At 41.6% G+C, this 19,391-nt stretch overlaps 1 protein-coding gene across 2 annotated transcripts in view; it reads left to right on the forward strand.

Annotated features, from left to right (window-relative positions):
- The first annotated feature begins 250 nt into the window (after positions 1–250).
- Positions 251–19,391, forward strand: part of LOC133662296 (eukaryotic translation initiation factor 5A-1) — a 41,996-nt gene continuing 22,855 nt past the window's right edge. Inside the window, exons 1-3 of one of the 2 annotated variants that reach the window (XM_062066181.1) lie at positions 251–530; positions 12,938–13,110; positions 13,180–13,284. In XM_062066181.1, the coding sequence (XP_061922165.1) occupies positions 12,943–13,110; positions 13,180–13,284 (273 nt within the window). In that variant the 5' untranslated portion in view covers positions 251–530; positions 12,938–12,942. The remainder of the gene's footprint in view (positions 531–12,937; positions 13,111–13,179; positions 13,285–19,391) is intronic. The other variant, XM_062066182.1, reaches the window with a different exon arrangement.

Below are 19,391 nucleotides of genomic sequence, written 5' to 3' on the forward strand. Positions count from 1 at the left end.
CCCGGATACATCTTACCTTCAAACTAAAAGCATTTTTACATAGGATTAACTAGAATTGAAACCTGCACTGTATGTGGGTTAAATATATGTCCGTTTAACGTAATAATATTGACTGTTAAAAACATTTTAATGAATTAAACGTGTACTGACATGTCTACGACACCACAGCGGAGGAATAGTGGGGGTTTTATTTTGATAGTCATAAAGGAAAGTAGGCACAGGTTTTGTTCTATCACAGACTGGACTGGGATGAGAGAGAGGGCGGGCAGTGCGGTCCAGCCAAAGCCGCTGACGCCACTCGAACAACGGGACCGAAGGAGCTGTCTGTTTTTTCTCCGGTCCGGCGGTGGCAGCGGCGCACTTTGACGCCTAAACAGCCTTGAGGGTTTATTTAAAAAAAGACAAGCTGTTGGGAGTGCCATGAAAACAGAAGATTAAAGACGAATACAACTGGCGGCTAACAATAACAACAAAGGGAGTAAAAGAGAGGGGAAAGTAGAGCAAGAGAGGGTATTTATATTCTTTAAAAGGTGAGTTTTGAATGAATCAATCCACATAATGATGTTTTATCTCAGGCGTGTGCTCAGAATCCAAACACCTGTGTCTGGGTTTAAGGCAGCTCATTGAAACATCGTCTCGTGCGCACAACAAGCTAGCCAACCAGTATTCTCCCATTTGTACCACTTTTATTTATTTATTTCTGTAACATTTGATGAAATATGGAATGTTTTTGTTGACATAGTTCAAATAGGTGTCAGCTCTCGTGTTGGCACTGCAGCGTTTCCAACCCGAAGTAATGGCTTCGTCATTACATTAAGCTAGCTGTTCTCATACCAGCTCCATCAGCAGGCCAGTATTCCAAACATCATGTAAAAATAGGCGAGATATTAAGACCTTTTTTGTTGTGTGTGTGTGTTTTTGGGGGGCTAAAATGTGGTTATCAGTAGTCGTTGAGAGTGTTGAGCGTCACTGCATGCGCACTGGATGAATGCGGCGAAGTGGGACCGCCCTGCTAGGCCGCAAGCATCACTGTTACCATGGACTTCCTGCTGTTATTATTGTTTTTTTTAAGTCACATTCCTTTTTGGATTTTTTTGATAGACAATTTAGTTAATTTATTTGTGTACTATGTTAATATTGGTTAATACGCTAACCTTACATCGCTAAAGTGTTATTCTAATAAAAATGGCTGATTCATCTGTTCCAGGGTCAAAGTATGGCCACCAGCCAGCCTGAATTAACGGTTTAAGAAACATTTTCAGCTCCACATGAGCAAAAGCACTTTTGGCAATTGAGGCGGGGGAGAACCGAAGTGCTGCCCCCACGCAAGGTATGGGTATCGTTTAGAGTTTAACCAGTAGTAGTACCAGATCGATACTAGGAAAAAGGTGCTGGTGCTTAAACAGTGCCTGAACCACAAACTTGCAAAAAACAATCAAATGTCATTGTTATGGAATTTCAGGTTGAATAGACTAGTTCAGTGGTTCTAAACCTGGGTTCGATCGAACCCTAGGGGTTCGGTGAGTCGGGCTCAGGGGTTCGGCGGAGGTCAAGTAAATGGTAAATAAAAATTCTCCCAATCGGCGTATTACGGATACGGCAACAGCAGAAGTCACACTGATTTGCAGGTGTGTAATTTGTTGTGAGTTTATGCACTGTGTTGGTTTTGTTCTTTGAACAAGGTGATGTTCATGTACGGTTCATTTTGTGCACCAGTAATAAAACATGGTAACACTTTAGTATGGGGAACATATTCACCATTAATTAGTTGTTTATTAACATGCAAATTAGTAACATTTTGGCTCTTAACTAGTCATGATTAAGTACTTATTAATGCCTTATTCGGCATGGCCTTATTATAACCCTAACCCAGGCTCTAACCCTAACCCTAACCAAATAACTCTAAATGAAGTCTTTGTTACTTAGAATATGTTCCTGTAATGTCCAAAAAACTGTAAATTAAGTCTTTGTTACTTAGAATATTTTCCCCATACTAAAGTGTTACCAAAAACATATAACTTTGTCTTGAATTTGAAAAAAAAAAACATTTTATTTTTCACTAAAGAAGGGTTCGGTGAATGCGCATATGAAACTGGTGGGGTTCGGTACCTCCAACTAGGTTAAGAACTACTGGACTAGTTATTGACATACTAACATTATACAAATTAAATGTGAAATACACATTAAGAAGTAGGACATACAATCAACAAAAAATGGTCATAATTATTGCAGCAATACAGAATGTAGAGACCGTGCAAAAAGCGACTTTTCTGTTGTAATATTGATGCTCATAATTCCGGTTGTTCCTGAATGCAACCTTGCCATTGGTGCATAATGAGAAAGGGCTGTGTTGGGTTGTTAAAAACGTAACCCGACATTACTTACAATACCTTATGTGTACAATTCCTTGAATCATAAGAATATCACGGCCATGGACTTGTTGCAGGTGGCTGAGACTGCATTAATTTAGCACCTAAATTAAGCAATGCTAGCTCAGTGATGTTGACGGGTTTTCAATGGAGTGAGCACCTGGGACCCACAGGCGGTCATTTGAGTGGGTCCTGGGAAAGTTCTGTGTTAACTCACTGAAAGGGACTGTTTGCAACCTATTAGCAGATGCCCAGAGGGCGCTAACTTTCCAATGTGTTTTAAGCAATTATATCCTGCTCTCATATGGCGTTTAGCACGTGATGAAGTAACTATGCCCGAATGTAACATAAAATAATCTTTGGGCACCTCACCATTCGATTACATTTACGGCTCAGGAGCTACGCTTCGATTAAAAATCGATTACTGATGCATCTTTAATTTATGTATTTTAATTAGGGCTGGGCGATATGGACGAAAAAGTATATCTCGATATATTTTTTCTTAAACTCGATATTCGATATATATCTCGACGGCGAAAATATTCATATAAAGATATACATTTTTGAGCAATATTCACTGAAATTGAAGTGAATGACCACTGTACTGCAAACAATCAGTGGCACTTTTTTAACCCACTTATTCAAGATGGGTATTTACAGCACAGAAAATAAACTGTTTAATTAGCACAGAATTACATAACATAAATAAAATAGAAAAATATTATTTCCTCGTAAAATAAATAACATAGCTGTGCAAATAATACAACATGTATCAACTCAGATAAAAAATAAATTTGCAGGCATGCAGGCAGGCACTTTTTAATTCCCAGTCGACGAAGTAATGGACACACACGTACGGTTCTGTGGTCCAACTAGAAGTGGTCCGTGCAAAGTAAGTGACTTGACTTCATTGTGCGGCTATGATCCTCCTCATTTCGTCGTACATTTCGCTCGAAAATTCTCTTTTCTCTTCTCTGACTCTTGTCGTCATTTGGGATGTCTGTTGTGTTTTCCCTTCCTGGGTTAGCGTATTAATCTTGCCTCTGATTGGCCTGTCCGTAATGTTTTGCCTTACTCGTAACCAATCGTGACTCATCATAGTAAACGAACCAATCATGGATGTTCTTATACGTAAACCAAACAATCATTGATCTTTCCCGTATATGTTGTCCCCTGCCTGTGGAGTTGCACTAGTCCACTGCTTTCTCTTCTCCCTCTCGCTTCTTTTGTAGCATGTAGCTTAGCTAACCGCTACATGGGTCTAAAAATAGCTAAGCTACGGAAATTGCTACTTTCCCAAGCGCGGCGCACACTGCTGCTCACAGGGATCTCTCAATAAGGTGGCTTGCTGCAGTCAGCCAAATTTGAGAACTGTCTGCATTACTTAATTTACAATACATACATCGATTATTGACATTTACTAATCGATTATGTAATCGTCTATGTCTGAATCGTGATGCATCTAAAAATCGATTATTTCCCCCACCTCTCGTGACAACTTACAAGCCTGAACGCAAAACAAATTTGTCGGACCACATTCAATTTTTATTCAAAGAATCAGTAATTGTGAAAAATATAGACACTTTAAAATATACATTGCTTTTTAGTTCTTATATTCCTGTTTTTGTAAAAAAAAAAAAAAAAAAAAAAAGTAACATTAAACTTATTTGGTGATGACATGGTATGATATTGTTGTAATTAAGTCAGGGGTGGGCAATTAATTTTTACCGGGGGCCGCATGAGCAACCCGAGCACTGCTAGAGGGCCACACCAACAATATTTCAATTAAATTTTGCTCAAATTATTTTTGATATACCGTAAGATGAATAATAATAATAATATTTTCATTTAACCTAACTTATCTTTATACAAAAGCAGATGGCTTTTGATGGTTTTATTTTTAACACTTTCTTATACAACACTTCCTGATGTATAATACAATGCAAAAATTTCCATTTCTGTCCCTTTATCCTGCATCCTCTTTGTGAACTTAGCACGCCTGTAAGGTGATTGGCGAAGAAGGAGGAAGCGTTGCTGTTGCGGAAATGAGGAGTGAGGATAGACGTGCGTGCGTGTGGAAAGAACGAGATAAGTTGAGCTGTGTTAGTATAGGTTGCTCAATAAAAGTTTAAAAAGAGCGTCAGACTTGGTGTGCACTTCTTCTGGACGCTACAATTGGTGTCAGAAGTGGGATGAAATGCCTCCCAGTTCGCCTTGCCATCAAACCTTGGAGTCTTTCTTGAAGGCGTAATTCCCCCATGCCAAGCAGCGTGCGCTGCACCTGTAGACGCTTCCTCTCTCCTTCCTCTCTCTCTCTCTCTCTCTCTCTCTCTCTCTCTCTCTCTCTCTCTCTCTCTGTGACGCTGCCTCTCTCCTTCCCCCCTCTCTCTCTCTCTTTGCGGCAAGCTCCTCACGTCCGGGATTCACACGGCACCTTAAAGGCCTACTGAAACCCACTACTACCGACCACGCAGTCTGATAGTTTATATATCAATGATGAAATCTTAACATTATAACACATGCCAATACGGCCGGGTTAACTTATAAAGTGACATTTTAAATTTGCCGCTAAACTTCCGGTTCGAAACGCCTCTGAGGATGACGTATGCGCGTGACGTAGCCCGACGAACACGGGTATGCCTTCCACATTGAAGCCGATACGAAAACGCTCTGTTTTCATTTCATAATTCCACAGTATTCTGGACATCTGTGTTCGTGAATCTGTTTCAATCATGTTCATTGCATTATGGAGAAGGAAGCCAAGCAAGCAAAGAAGAAAGTTGTCGGTGCGAAATGGACGTATTTTTCGAACGTAGTCAGCCACAACAGTACACAGCCGGCGCTTCTTTGTTTACATTCCCGAAAGATGCAGTCAAGATGGAAGAACTCGGATAACAGAGACTCTAACCAGGAGGACTTTTGATTTGGATACACAGACGCCTGTAGAGAACTGGGACAACACAGACTCTTACCAGGATTACTTTGATTTGGATGACAAAGACGCAGACGTGCTACTGTGAGTATGCAGCTTTGGCTTTTTTTTGCGTATGTACGTAACTTTTTTAAAATATATAAGCTTTATGAACCTTGGGTTAGGTGAACGGTCTTTTGGGCTGAGTGATTGTGTGTGTTGATCATGTGTTTGAATTGTATTGGCGTGTTCTATGGAGCTAGGAGCTAGCAGAGGAGCTAGGAGCTAGCATAACACGTACCGTACCGTAAGTGCGCGTCACGTACGTAACTTTTTAAAAATATATAAGCTTTATGAACCTTGGGTTAGGTGAACGGTCTTTTGGGCTGAGTGATTGTGTGTGTTGATCGGGTGTTTGAATTGTATTGGCGTGTTCTATGGAGCTAGGAGCTAGCAGAGGAGCTAGGAGCTAGCATAACAAACACGCAGGTGTTATTATGCAGGATTAATTTGTGGCATATTAAATATAAGCCTGGTTGTGTTGTGGCTAATAGAGTATATATATGTCTTGTGTTTATTTACTGTTGTAGTCATTCCCAGCTGAATATCAGGTACCGTGAGTATGCAGCCTTGGCTGCTAAACATTCGATAACTTGACCGTATGTGCGCGTCACGTACGTAACTTTTTAAAAATATATAAGCTTTATGAACCTTGGGTTAGGTAAACGGTCTTTTGGGCTGAGTGATTGTGTGTGTTGATCAGGTGTTTGAATTGTATTGGCGTGTTCTATGGAGCTAGGAGCTAGCAGAGGAGCTAGGAGCTAGCATAACAAACACGCAGGTGTTTTTATGCAGGATTAATTTGTGGCATATTAAATATAAGCCTGGTTGTGTTGTGGCTAATAGAGTATATATATGTCTTGTGTTTATTTACTGTTGTAGTCATTCCCAGCTGAATATCAGGTCACCCCCGGCTCTCACAGCATCTTCCCTATCTGAATAGCTTCAACTCCCCACTAGTCCTTCACTTGCACTTTACTCATCCACAAATCTTTCATCCTCGCTCAAATTAATGGGGAAATTGTCGCTTTCTCGGTCCGAATCTCTCTCACTTCATGCGGCCATCATTGTAAACAATAGGGAACTTTGCGTATATGTTCAACTGACTACGTCACGCTACTTCCGGTAGGTGCAAGCCTTTTTTTTATCAGATACCAAAAGTTGCAATCTTTATCGTCGTTGTTCTATACTAAATCCTTTCAGCAAAAATATGGCAATATCGCGAAATGATCAAGTATGACACATAGAATAGATCTGCTATCCCCGTTTAAATAAAAAAAATTCATTTCAGTAGGCCTTTAAGTCCCCACTCAATGTACTTCCCCTCCTGTTCCATCTTGACAAAGTCGCCAGGAAACATCGTGGCACGTACCTCCCGATGACGTAGCAGGCTGAGCACACAAGCAGCGCAGTATGCGCACACAAGCAGCGGCAGTATGCACAAAGTTTTACTTACGATACCAAATGTAGCGTCCAGAAGAAGTGCACACCAAGTCTGACGTTCTTTTTAAACTTTTATTGAGCAACCTATACTAACACAGCTCAACTTATCTCATTCCTTCCACACGCACGTCTATCCTCACTCCTCATTTCCGCAACTCAAGAACACAACATCAACTTCAGCAGGTCGTTACACTATATTCTTTAAACACAGCAACATGTGCATGCAGTCCATGTCTTGTTGAAAACACGCCATTCGTCATCAACTTTTCTCTTTTTAGCGTCTCGGGGATAACCGGGCATCACTTGTCGCTGTGCACCTTCACTCACAGGTTACACACGGACATACGCCCATAAATAACGCTTTTCAAAACAAAAGCAGCACCGTTGTATTGCACACTCGAAGTAGATACTTTTTAAAATTTGTTTTGTAATTTATGATTGGCCTCACGCGGGCCGGACAGGGACATACAAAGGGCCGGATGCGGCACGGGCCGCAGAATGCCCAGGTCTGAATTAAGTGATGTATTAATTTATGTGAAAAATGTATCTGAATAATAAAAAAAACTCCAAGTCTGAAAAAACAATGGTCACAGGGGCATGACATACAACATAATAAACTGCATTTGAAACATAAATAGCATTTCAAAACAAAATAGCACCAAAGTAAATTCCTAAGGTTCAAATGAAAACAAGTAATACCAAAAATTTCAATACAAGTTCTGATTTTACCATTTTAACAAAATATACAATACAATAGATGTGCCTGCTTTATTGTAAGTAGTGCAAATGTTGCTGTACATGAAAGTATCATCTGAAAATTGCAGACATTGGTATGTGGTGATGAGCCACAGCTTGAGACAAAACTTTTTTTACTACGACTGTATAGAAACACTTCAAGTTAGATCCACTGATCAGTGTTCTTCGGCACATGGCTGCCCAACACAAATTCCTGCAAGTCGAAATTTCCTTTCATTCTTGTTCCTTTCCGATGTGTAGTTTGTTGTAATAGAAATACACAAGAAACTAAAACGGCCTTCTTTCATCTCCGTAATATCGCTAAAATTCGTTCCATCTTGTCCGGTAGCGACGCTGAGATCATTATTCATGCGTTCGTTACGTCTCGTCTCGATTACTGTAACGTATTATTTTCGGGTCTCCCTATGTCTAGCATTAAAAGATTACAGTTGGTACAAAATGCGGCTGCAAGGCTTTTGACAAAAACAAGAAAGTTTGATCACTATACTGGCTCACTTGCACTGGCTTCCTGTGCACTTAAGATGCGACTTTAAGGTTTTACTACTTACGTATAAAATACTACACGGTTTAGCTCCAGCCTATCTCGCCGATTGTATTGTACCATATGTCCCGACAAGAAATCTGCGTTCAAAGAACTCCGGCTTATTAGTGATTCCCAGAGCCAAAAAAGTCTGCGGGCTATAGAGCGTTTTCTATTCGGGCTCCAGTACTCTGGAATGCCCTCCCGGTAACAGTTAGAGATGCTACCTCAGTAGAAGCATTTAAGTCCCATCTTAAAACTCATTTGTATAATCTAGCCTTTAAATAGACCCCCCTTTTTTTAGACCAGTTGATCTGCCGTTTCTTTTCTTCTCTCCTCTTCTCCCCTGTCCCTTGCGAGGGGGAGTTGCATAGGTCCGGTGGCCATGGATGAAGTGCTGGCTGTCCAGAGTCGGGACCCCGGGTGGACCACTAGCCTGTGCATCGGTTGGGGACATCTCTGCGCTGCTGACCCGTCTCCGCTCGGGATGGTTTCCTGTTGGCCCCGCTGTGGACTGGACTCCCGCTGATGTGTTGGATCCACTGTGGACTGGACTTTCACAATGTTATGTCAGACCCACTCGACATCCATTGCTTTCGGTCTCCCCTAGAGGGGGGGGTTACCCACATATGCGGTCCTCTCCAAGGTTTCTCATAGTCATTCACCGACGTCCCACTGGGGTGAGTTTTTCCTTGCCCGTTTGTGGGCTCTGTACCGAGGATGTCGTTGTGGCTTGTACAGCCCTTTGAGACACTTGTGATTTAGGGCTATATAAATAAACATTGATTGATTGATGATTTATTGACAAGAAACTAGCAATAAACAAGTCGTCTAGCGTTCTGTGATGGCTTTGCTGTGTTCGAAAAATACGTTTTAGGAAGGCCACTGTTCAACCAATCAGCATTTGTAATTATTTTGCATTTGTCAGCGGATTCCGTTTTATTGATTAACTAACTAATGCGTCCGCGTTAGTTTCGTGAACGCAGAAGTCATATGCCTTACTTTTTTGTTGAGTTTGGTTATTATTGATTAGCAGTGGTGTGCTGTCAGGGCCAACAAGGCTGGCCTTCTCTGCTGGCCTAACCTAAATCAATGATCATAAATTAACAATGTTCATTTTATTTTGAATTTACTTTCCATAAACTTATAAAAAATATTCATCATACTCCCCTTATGTCATATTAGGCTCCAGTGTTGCTTGTTTTTACGTCTATCCAATCAGAATTCCGCAATCTTGTTGCCTGTGCTGTCTGAATTCTGCCGGAGGCTTTCTGAATCAACATTAGTGGCAGCTGTGCAGTGTACACGAGCGGAGGACATTCAGTTGACAGATGGTTGCCATAGCCAATCAGATCACAAGTTGTTTACAGTAGACCTTCTAGGTTGTCTTAAATGTGACTGTGATTGAATACTCACATGTCACTCCCAAGTGAGTATCCAATCACAAGTTGTGATTTTCGAAAGTAGGAAGTGGCACGGGAGCCATAGTGGCTAGCAGAGAAATCACCTCCCACAGGTGAACAGGCAAATTGGGAACAGGTGGGTGCCATGATTGGGTATAAAAGTAGATTCCATGAAATGCTCAGTCATTCACAAACAAGGATGGGGTTAAGGTCACCCCTTTGTCAACAAATGCGAGAGCAAATTGTTGAACAGTTTAAGAAAAACCTTTCTCAACCAGCTATTGCAAGGAATTTAGGGATTTCACCATCTACGGTCCGTAATATCATCAAAGGGTTCAGAGAATCTGGAGAAATCACTGTGCGTAAGCAGCTAAGCCCGTGACCTTCGATCCCTCAGGCTGTACTGCATCAACAAGCGACATCAGTGTGTAAAGGATATCACAACATGGGCTCAGGAACACTTAAGAAACCCACTGTCAGTTGGTCGCTACCTCTGTAAGTGCAAGTTAAAACTCTCCTATGCAAGGCGAAAACCGTTTATCAACAACACCCAGAAACGCCGTCGGCTTCGCTGGGCCTGAGCTCATCTAAGATGGACTGATACAAAGTGGAAAAGTGTTCTGTGGTCTGACGAGTCCACATTTCAAATTGTTTTTGGAAACTGTGGACGTCGTGTCCTCCAGACCAAAGAGGAAAAGAACCATCCGGATTGTTAAAGGCGCAAAGTTGAAAAGCCAGCATTTGTGATGGTATGGGGGTGTATTAGTGCCCAAGACATGGGTAACTTACACATCTGTGAAGGCGCCATTAATGCTGAAAGGTACATACAGGTTTTGGAGCAACATATGTTGCCATCCAAACAAAGTTACCATGGACGCCCCTGCTTATTTCAGCAAGACAATGCCAAGCCACGTGTTACATCAACGTGGCTTCATAGTAAAAGAGTGCGGTTACTAGACTGGCCTGCCTGTAGTCCAGACCTGTCTCCCATTGAAAATGTGTGGCGCATTATGAAGCCTAAAATACCACAACGGAGACCCCCGGACTGTTAAAAAACTTAATCTGTACATCAAGCAAGAATGGGAAATAATTCCACCTGAAAAGCTTAAAAAATGTGTCTCCTCAGTTCCCAAACGTGTACTGAGTGTTGTTAAAAGGAAAGACCACGTAACACAGTGGTGAACATGCCCTTTCCCAACTACTTTGGCACGTGTTGCAGCCATGAAATTCTAAGTTAATTGTTGTTTTCACAAAATGAATAAAGTTTATAAGTTTGAACATCAAATATCTTGTCTTTGTAGTGCATTCAATTGAATATGGGTTGAAAAGGATTAGCAAATCATTGTATTCCGTTTATATTTACATGTAAGACAATTTCCCGACTCATATGGAAACGGGGTTTGTAGTTTTTCTCCTTTGCTGTATACTTTTAGTGTGGGGACAAGTGTCTCCAATATTGTCCACACCTGTCTCCATCTAACAGCAGTGCGCTCTTAAACAAACAGCGGGAAGCAAGGGAAAATTACTGTCGCGTCCCGGAAGAGTTGGTGCTGCAAGGAATTCTGGGAATGTGTTCTGTTGTGTTTATGTTGTGTTGCAATACAAATGTTCTCCCGAAATGTAATTTATCATTGTTGTTTAGTGTGGTCTCACTACAGTATATGGCACAGATTTATGACAGTGTTGGCGTTGTTTATACGGTCACCCTTAGTGTGACATGTAGGTCTGTTGACTAAGTATACTTCAAGGGGATACCCTCGAAGTGAAATTAACGTTGTTGGTCCGTCATGAGTAATGAACCATACAACGTTAGTGCACATGCGCCTGAGTTCGTGTTATCTAACAGGCATCAATAAATGAAGGGGTTTCAGTATATTATAAAGGAGACTGCTTACAGTCTCCTTTATAATAATTAATAACTAATCGTCTGGAATTTTATCGCAAATTATCATTATGCTGTTGACCATTATATCCCTCGTCCGTTACCAAGTAAAAAGTCAAGGGCGGTCACGGCAAGTTGTTGCCGCAAATGTTGGTAAATTTTTATGGGCATTACGGCATATGAGAGGGCGGTCGCGGCAATTGCCGCGGTTGCCGTGATTAAATTTGAGCCCTGGTATTACTGTTTCCGACATGAAAAGTTGGGAGTACAGATTTGACCGAGCATTTGTCCTCCTTCAGAAGTAGCATCACAGCCTGTATTTTGTCCATCGTACAAGATGCTAACATCATTTAACTGTCTGTTGCAGTTGTGAAAATATCCTGCTGAGCTGCGTACTTTGGCACAGGTGGATAAATCTACTGTTACTGCACTGATACATTTTTCCTGAGATACTTGTCACAAATTCAAGCTAGGAATTTAACGCTTTTTTTAGGTTGTATCAAAGCGGCAACACAGACAGGACACACTACCATTTAAAACCAAGATTTAGCAACCTGTTTTTTGTGCCGTTGCTCTGTAAAAGCAGCACCAAAATGGAATGGAGGTTACAAAGTCAAACTGGCAATTTACCGCCTTTTTAAAGTTTAAAGTTAAAGTAAATAAATGATAAATGGGTTATACTTGTATAGCACTTTTCTACCTTCAAGGTACTCAAAGCGCTTTGACAGTATTTCCACATTCACCCATTCACACACATTCACACACTGATGGCGGGAGCTGCCATGCAAGGCGCTAACCAGCAGCCATCAGGAGCAAGGGTGAAGTGTCTTGCCCAAGGACACGACGGACGTGACTAGGATGGTAGAAGGTGGGGATTGAACCCCAGTAACAAGCAATCTTCCGATTGCTGGCACGGCCACTCTACCAACTTCGCCACACCGTCCCAATGTACCAATGATTGTCACACACACACAGTAGGTGTGGCGAAATTATTCTCTGCATTTGACCCATCACCCTTGATCACCCCCTGGGAGGTGAGGGGAGCAGTGAGCAGCAGCGGTGGCCGCGCCCGGGAATCATTTTTGGTGATTTAACCCCCAATTCCAACCCTTGATACTGAGTGTCAAGCAGGGCGGTAATGGGCCACATTTTTATAGTCTTTGGTATGACTCGGCCGGCGTTTGAACTCCCAAATAACCGATCTCAGGGCGGACACATTTTAGTTAGTATCAGAGCTGCGACAGCGCTTTTATACTGCCATAAAAGTCAGATTTTTCACTCCTCTTTTTTACCTGTTTGTGACAAGCACTGGTCATACTGGTATATGCAGTCAAACTAGTCATTTTGCGCTTCTTGAGATACTATCAGAGCCACATTGACACTTAATTTACACTCAAGTTGACCTTTATCCAATGTCATACATAGGTCACAAAGTGTGAAGTGTGACACTAACATCACTATCTAATTGCACAGTTGTGCTTGGCAAAAGTCCAACCAGTTGTAGCAGTTTCCCTCCGACTTGGGCCTCTGTATAAAATACACAGATGGAAATATGACAAATCTACCGTCAACCTTATTTGTGTTCCTCTGTAGCAGACATGGCAGATGCAGAGCTAGATTTCCAGACAGGCGATGCCGGGGCATCCGCCACCTACCCCATGCAGTGCTCCGCCCTGCGCAAAAATGGCCATGTCGTGCTTAAAGGACGACCCTGCAAGATCGTTGAGATGTCCACCTCTAAGACAGGCAAGCACGGCCACGCCAAGGTTGGTAACGGGGGTAAAACCTAATATATGTGGCAAAAGGGTAGTGCTACAATCTCTGTTCCTGTGCAGGTCCACCTGGTCGGCATCGACATCTTCTCCGGGAAAAAGTATGAAGACATCTGTCCTTCTACCCACAACATGGACGTGCCCAACATCAAAAGAATGGACTACCAAGTAAGACTTTTTCAAAATCAACACAGCACATGATTCAGGTTGGGCATCGTTTTCAATATGGACAATTCCGTTTCCGTTTCCGGTTACTAGTTCTGACTGCGGTACCCAACGATTCTTGATTCCAATTTTTTTTCAAGAAGCAGGGGACAAAAATGTACTATGAATTCCTCACAGGGCTATCAAACAGTACAAAATATAAATAATTTGAACTTCAATATTAATGTCATGACGTTTCTTTCTACAGGACTACACTTTCACAAAAGATGATGATTTCCATACAGATCATCCATGAGTGAAATCATCCGCTACCGAGCACTTGTTTTGACAATATATTCTTACATTTATTTATGGTGAGTGCTCTTGACAGTGCAACAATATTGACACAGTATTTAAACTTGTTCCTTATTCTGTTTTATTACACACATTCTCTGAATTTGTAAACACTAACAAAAATGACCAAAACACGATTTTAGGAAAGTTAAAATATCGATCTAATCAGGGAGATAGAGACTGAAGTAAAAAAATGTCTTGGATTGTGGTGTTTTTGTGTAGATGTAAGATACTGAAGGTTTGTTAAAAGAATAACAAGGAGATAGGGATCCCTGAGGCACCTCCTTATGAACAGGGACAAAATCCGAACAAAGTGCCCTCGTATTTAATACACTGGGTCCTGTTTTCTAAATCATTTGAAAACCAAGCGACAGGCGTAGATACCATGATTTTGTTGAAATCTTTTAACCATATTTTATTTCAATAAAATAACTACAATAAATACACAAAATATGAAGAGTTCATGCACAACAACATACCTCCAGTGTCCTTGTTTTGATAGCTCAAGTGTTTTTTTTGTGGAGCTTTTCATTAAACAGCCATCTTGCTGATGTTGGTTGCAATTGAATAATTTCTAACAACCAAAATGATAGTCTCAATTCGAAAAATGTACATTTATTACAAAAGGGGAATTTTGATAATTTTGTACAGATTCTGTAGCAAAAACAAATACCTCCAAGCAGTGGTTGTTTATAAAAACAGACTAACCTATATGGTACCAGCCTGGCCCTAAAAATGTGTGAAAACAGATCAGGTTTTAATTCATTCCATCGCTGTAATGAATTAATTTCACCTAAACAAACACCTTTTTTGGGGATCCCTGGACAAGGGGGTTCATTGACGGCTGCATCATGACATCATTACATTGACAGCTGAATCACAAGACAACAACAGCAAAGTAATCACACAATTCAGTTTGTCATTCGAGAGAGTAGTGGCCACACAAGTATCCTGTACATTATGTACTAGAGATCGACTGATACGTTTTTTTCAGGGAGGCCTATTACCTATATTTGGAGCCGATACTCATTTGCAGTAAAAGTTATTCAAACATGAACATCAGTAAACAGCTGGACAAGGCTTTTTTTTGGGGGGGGGGGGGGGGGGAACATCGGACCAGTAGCGACATGATGTTTTATGCGACACTAATGTTGTGGTTAATTTAGTTTCAAAGAACACCCGGGGGGTTTCACAAACACCTTTACTAGGTGTGTTGAATTCTACAGGTTTGAGGAGCATCAAAACTAGCATTTCAAAATATGGCAAATCTCCTGGGAAAATTGGTAAAAATATGGAATTTGTCTACATAACAATAACTCACTGAAGCCATGCATAACAACTTCCGGACGGCTTCGAAGCGATTCTGGACCACCATCTGCCGCCTCAGGAAGGGGAAGCAGTGCACTGTCAACACCGTGTATGGTGAGGATGGTGTTCTGCTCACCTCGACAGCAGATGTTGTGGATCGGTGGAGGGAATACTTCGAAGACCTCCTCAATCCCACCAACACGTCTTCCTATGAGGAAGCAGGGCCTGGGGAATCTGTGGTGGGCTCTCCTATTTCTGGGGCTGAGGTTGCAGAGGTAGTTAAAAAGCTCCTCGGCCGCCCGGAATTCCTTAAGGCTCTGGATGCTGTGGGGCTGTCTTGGTTGACAAGACTCTGCAACAACGCGTGGACATCGGGGACGGTGCGTCTGGATTGGCAGACCGGGGTGGTGGTTCCTCTCTTTAAGAAGGGGAACCGGAGGGTGTGTTCCAACTATCGTGGGAGCACACTCCTCAGTCTTCCCGGTAAGGTCTTTTCAGGTGTTCTGGAGAGGAGGCTACGCCGGATAGTCGAACCTCGGATTCAGGAGGAACAGTGTGGTTTTCGTCCTGGTCGTGGAACTGTGGACCAGCTCTACACTCTCGGCAGGGTCCTTGAGAGTGCATGGGAGTTTGCCCAACCAGTCTACATGTGCTTTGTGGACTTGGAGAAGGCATTCGACCGTGTCCCCTGGAAATTCCTGTGGGGAGTGCTCAGAGAGTATGGGGTATCGGACTGTCTGATTGTGGCGGTCCGCTCCCTGTATGATCAGTGTCAGAGCTTGGTCCGCATTGCCGGCAGTAAATCGGACCCATTTCCGATTTTTTCATTGAGGGTTGGACTGCGCTAGGGCTGCCTTTGTCACCAATTCTGTTCATAACTTTTATGGGCAGAATTTCTAGGTGCAGTCAGGGCGTTGAGGGGATCTGGTTTGGTGGCTGCAGGTTTAGGTCTCTGCTTTTTGCAGATGATGTGGTCCTGATGGCTTCATCTGGCCAGGATCTTCAGCTCTCACTGGATCGATTCGCAGCCGAGTGTGAAGCGACTGGGATGAGAATCAGCACCTCCAAGTCCGAGTCCATGGTTCTCGACTGGAAAAGGGTGGAGTGCCATCTCCGGGTTGTGGAAGAGATCTTGCCCCATGTGAAGGAGTTCAAGTACCTCGGAGTCTTGTTCACGAGTGAGGGAAGAGTGGATTGTGAGATCGATGCGGCGTCTTCAGTAATGCGGACTCTGTATAGATCCGTTGTGGTGAAGAAGGAGCTGAGCCGGAAGGCAAAGCTCTCAATTTACCGGTCAATCTAAGTTCCCACCCTCACCTATGGTCATGGAGCTTTGGGTTTATGACTGAAAGGATAACATCACGGGTACAAGCGGTCAAAATGATTTTATATAAGGGCTCTCCCTTAGAGGTAACAAGGATACCATAAAAAGAGGCTGATACCGATTTACGTCAAAACGCCAAATATGAGCGCTGATAATTGGCCCAGCCAATAATTGGTTGATTTCTATTACCTACACATGCTTTTTTTGCTCACGGAGCGCTCAGATTCATCAGCACAGCGTCTCTTTTTGTGCCCAGTAGGCCAGGGAAGCACATGCTCACTGATTTCATCAAAGTTCCTCATAATTGACGCTTTCATTCAGTTACAAGCACAGCCACAGACACAAAGCAAGCGAACATGTGCGCTGATATCGGATGACGTCATCAAACTGTGACAGTCCTCATGGATTTGTCAGGAAGAGAGCGGGGTGCTTGTCGCTTTCTGAAGCAAAAGCGAATATTCAAATGTGAAATGCGAAAGATAAATGTTTTTTGTGGATCATTTGATTTGACCTCTGGCAGAGAATGGTGTAACTCACAACTTTATGGGTTTTGCCGCATGAACTCTTCATACACCCTCTTGGCAGAAGAAATACTGTTGTGACTCTAAAGAGCCATATTTTTATTTGATTGTTTAGACAAGTCGTTATTCTTCCATTTTAATTTAAAAAAGTTTTAGAATTTTTTTGAATGATGAAAGCCAATTGAGTGTTCACTTTCCATTTATGTGACATCACGCAAGTTGACTTCTTGTTGTGGACGCCTCCATCTGTGTTAAAGAAAAACAAAAAAACACCTTTGTCTGTGTCGTATTCCTCTGAGTAAAGAGTGATCACTCTGCTAATAAAAGCACAGACTGAAGGTTTAATGTGTACAATTGAATAGCCCAGTTCCACAGACATGTTTGTACCAGTTTACATTGGGGTATGTTGTTTCTTCATGGGCAAATATACCTAAAGTCTCTTGTGTACATATCAGGGCTGAACGATTCATTTCTTTTAAATTGTAATTCATCCATGCATCTGGGCGGAAGTGGACAAGTGTCCACCTCATGACAGGGACAACACAGATTGACAACATTCACACACGAGGGACAATTTAGCGTTGCCAATCAACCTATCCCCAAGTGCATCAATGAATTCATTTTCCATCCATCCATTTTCCACCGCTTGTCCCTTTTGGGGTCACGGGGGGTGCTGGAGCCTATCTCAGCTGCATTTGGGCAGAAGGCGGGGTACATCCTGGACAAGTCGCCATCTCATCGCAGGGCCATGAATTCATTTTGACAATGTTAAGTAAAAGAAAATGTTCCTCTCTATCTTGTGTTGGGCATTAATACTAGACTCATCTTTCATGCGAGAGCGCACTCCACACACACACACACACGTCGGTGTTTCCTATTTTCTCATTTATCTGTGGCCACGAATGAACTCATGGTGCTAATTTGGCGTTTCCAGGTATGCCCTGGCTCATACACAAATTATAATGGATGCGAGGCAAATGTATCATAAATTCGCTTCACAACACACCTCATATCGCCAGAGAAGATGCAGTAGAAGGATGGTCTAGAGCGAATTTTGCAACTTCAACGTTATATTCAGCAAGTAGAAGTACAGATGGCCGCCAAGGTACTCCGCTCTCTCGTTGTTGCGTTTTTATTTGTTTCTTGCATTTAACAAAGACCACAGTCTAACAGGTCCAATTATTTGTGTGTTAATCATTTTTGGCCAATAAAGCTGATTCTTATTCTAAATCTGATAATGAAAGTAAAAGAGAGAAGTGTTTACCGGAGTTGAAGTTAGGGATTTCATAAGGGAAATTTAGTAATTTACAGGCCTCAAATTTTAACATTTTAAGGTCAAGGCAAGTGTTGCCTTAAAGGAGGGCTCATATTTTAGGGCACCAAGGCAAGACAATTACATTACAAATGTCCATTATAGGGATGTCACTGTGTGAACATTTCTTATCAAGGTTATTGTGACCAAAATTATCACGGTTGTTATTAACGCGGTGCTCAACATTTTTAAAAGCTACTTATACTGAAATCCTTTGACCAATTTTTTTTTTTTTTTTTTTTAAACACACTTTCAAAATGTATATATGTACCTCAACTAGAATAGAAGAATAGAATAGAATAGAAAGTACTTTATTGATCCCTGGGGGAAATTCAGCACCACAGTTAGCTCACAATAGACAATAATAATAAAAAAAATAATATAATATATATAATATATTATATATATAATATATAAATAATATAAATATATTCTACATATACTACATATACTCTACATTTAAGTGCAGTCAAGGAACATATGCATTATACAGTCTGATGGCTGTCGGTATGAAGTGTCGTTCCGTGTTGCATTTTGGCAGTCTGAGCCTTCCACTGAAGGTGCTCATTCTCCCCGCAAGGTCCGAGTGTAGTGGGTGGGAGGTGTTGTCCATAATGGCTAGGAGTTTTGCTAGACTTCTCCTCTCTGACACCACCGCCAGAGAGTCTAACTCCACTCCCACCACGTTACTGGCCTTCTCTACCAACTTGTCCAGTCTGTTTGCGTCCCTCGCTCTCAGCCCGCCAGAAGACTAGACTAGAAAGCTGAATGTGCATATGAAAGCAACACAAGCATTATAAACAAAGTAATATGGCAAAAACAAAATAATACTATAAATAAATAAAAATAAATGTGAAAAATTCGCAAGATGGCATCTTATGGATATAAGACGTAACTGCACTTTTTGTCCATATAGATAAAAATAGTGTTAATATATGAGGTCAAGTCTTATACATAGGACTGCCCGATTATGGACAAAATAATAATTAAGATTGTTGTGTGAACGCGACGCCACCATGTAATTTATGCTCTACATTCTGGATCAATATATTTAAAGACAAATAGTTGTGTTTTTGTTCATTAATAGTATCAGCGTGTCAGATTTGTTATTACATGATGCCTTTATCTCTTGTTTTACATTTTCATAGAGAGAGGTATTTTTTTAAGTTATGTACATTTACATGTACTAATGTGTGTACATGTACATGCTGTATCAGGACAGCTCCATTGAGAGTTTGAGTAGAAATATGTAATATAGGAATTAACTATACACTATAAAACATTAACAAAATGCAATGTCACATGGATGTTT

The sequence above is a fragment of the Entelurus aequoreus genome, linkage group LG12 (assembly GCF_033978785.1).
Source record: "Entelurus aequoreus isolate RoL-2023_Sb linkage group LG12, RoL_Eaeq_v1.1, whole genome shotgun sequence".
In the NCBI taxonomy this organism is placed as follows: Eukaryota; Metazoa; Chordata; class Actinopteri; order Syngnathiformes; family Syngnathidae; genus Entelurus; species Entelurus aequoreus.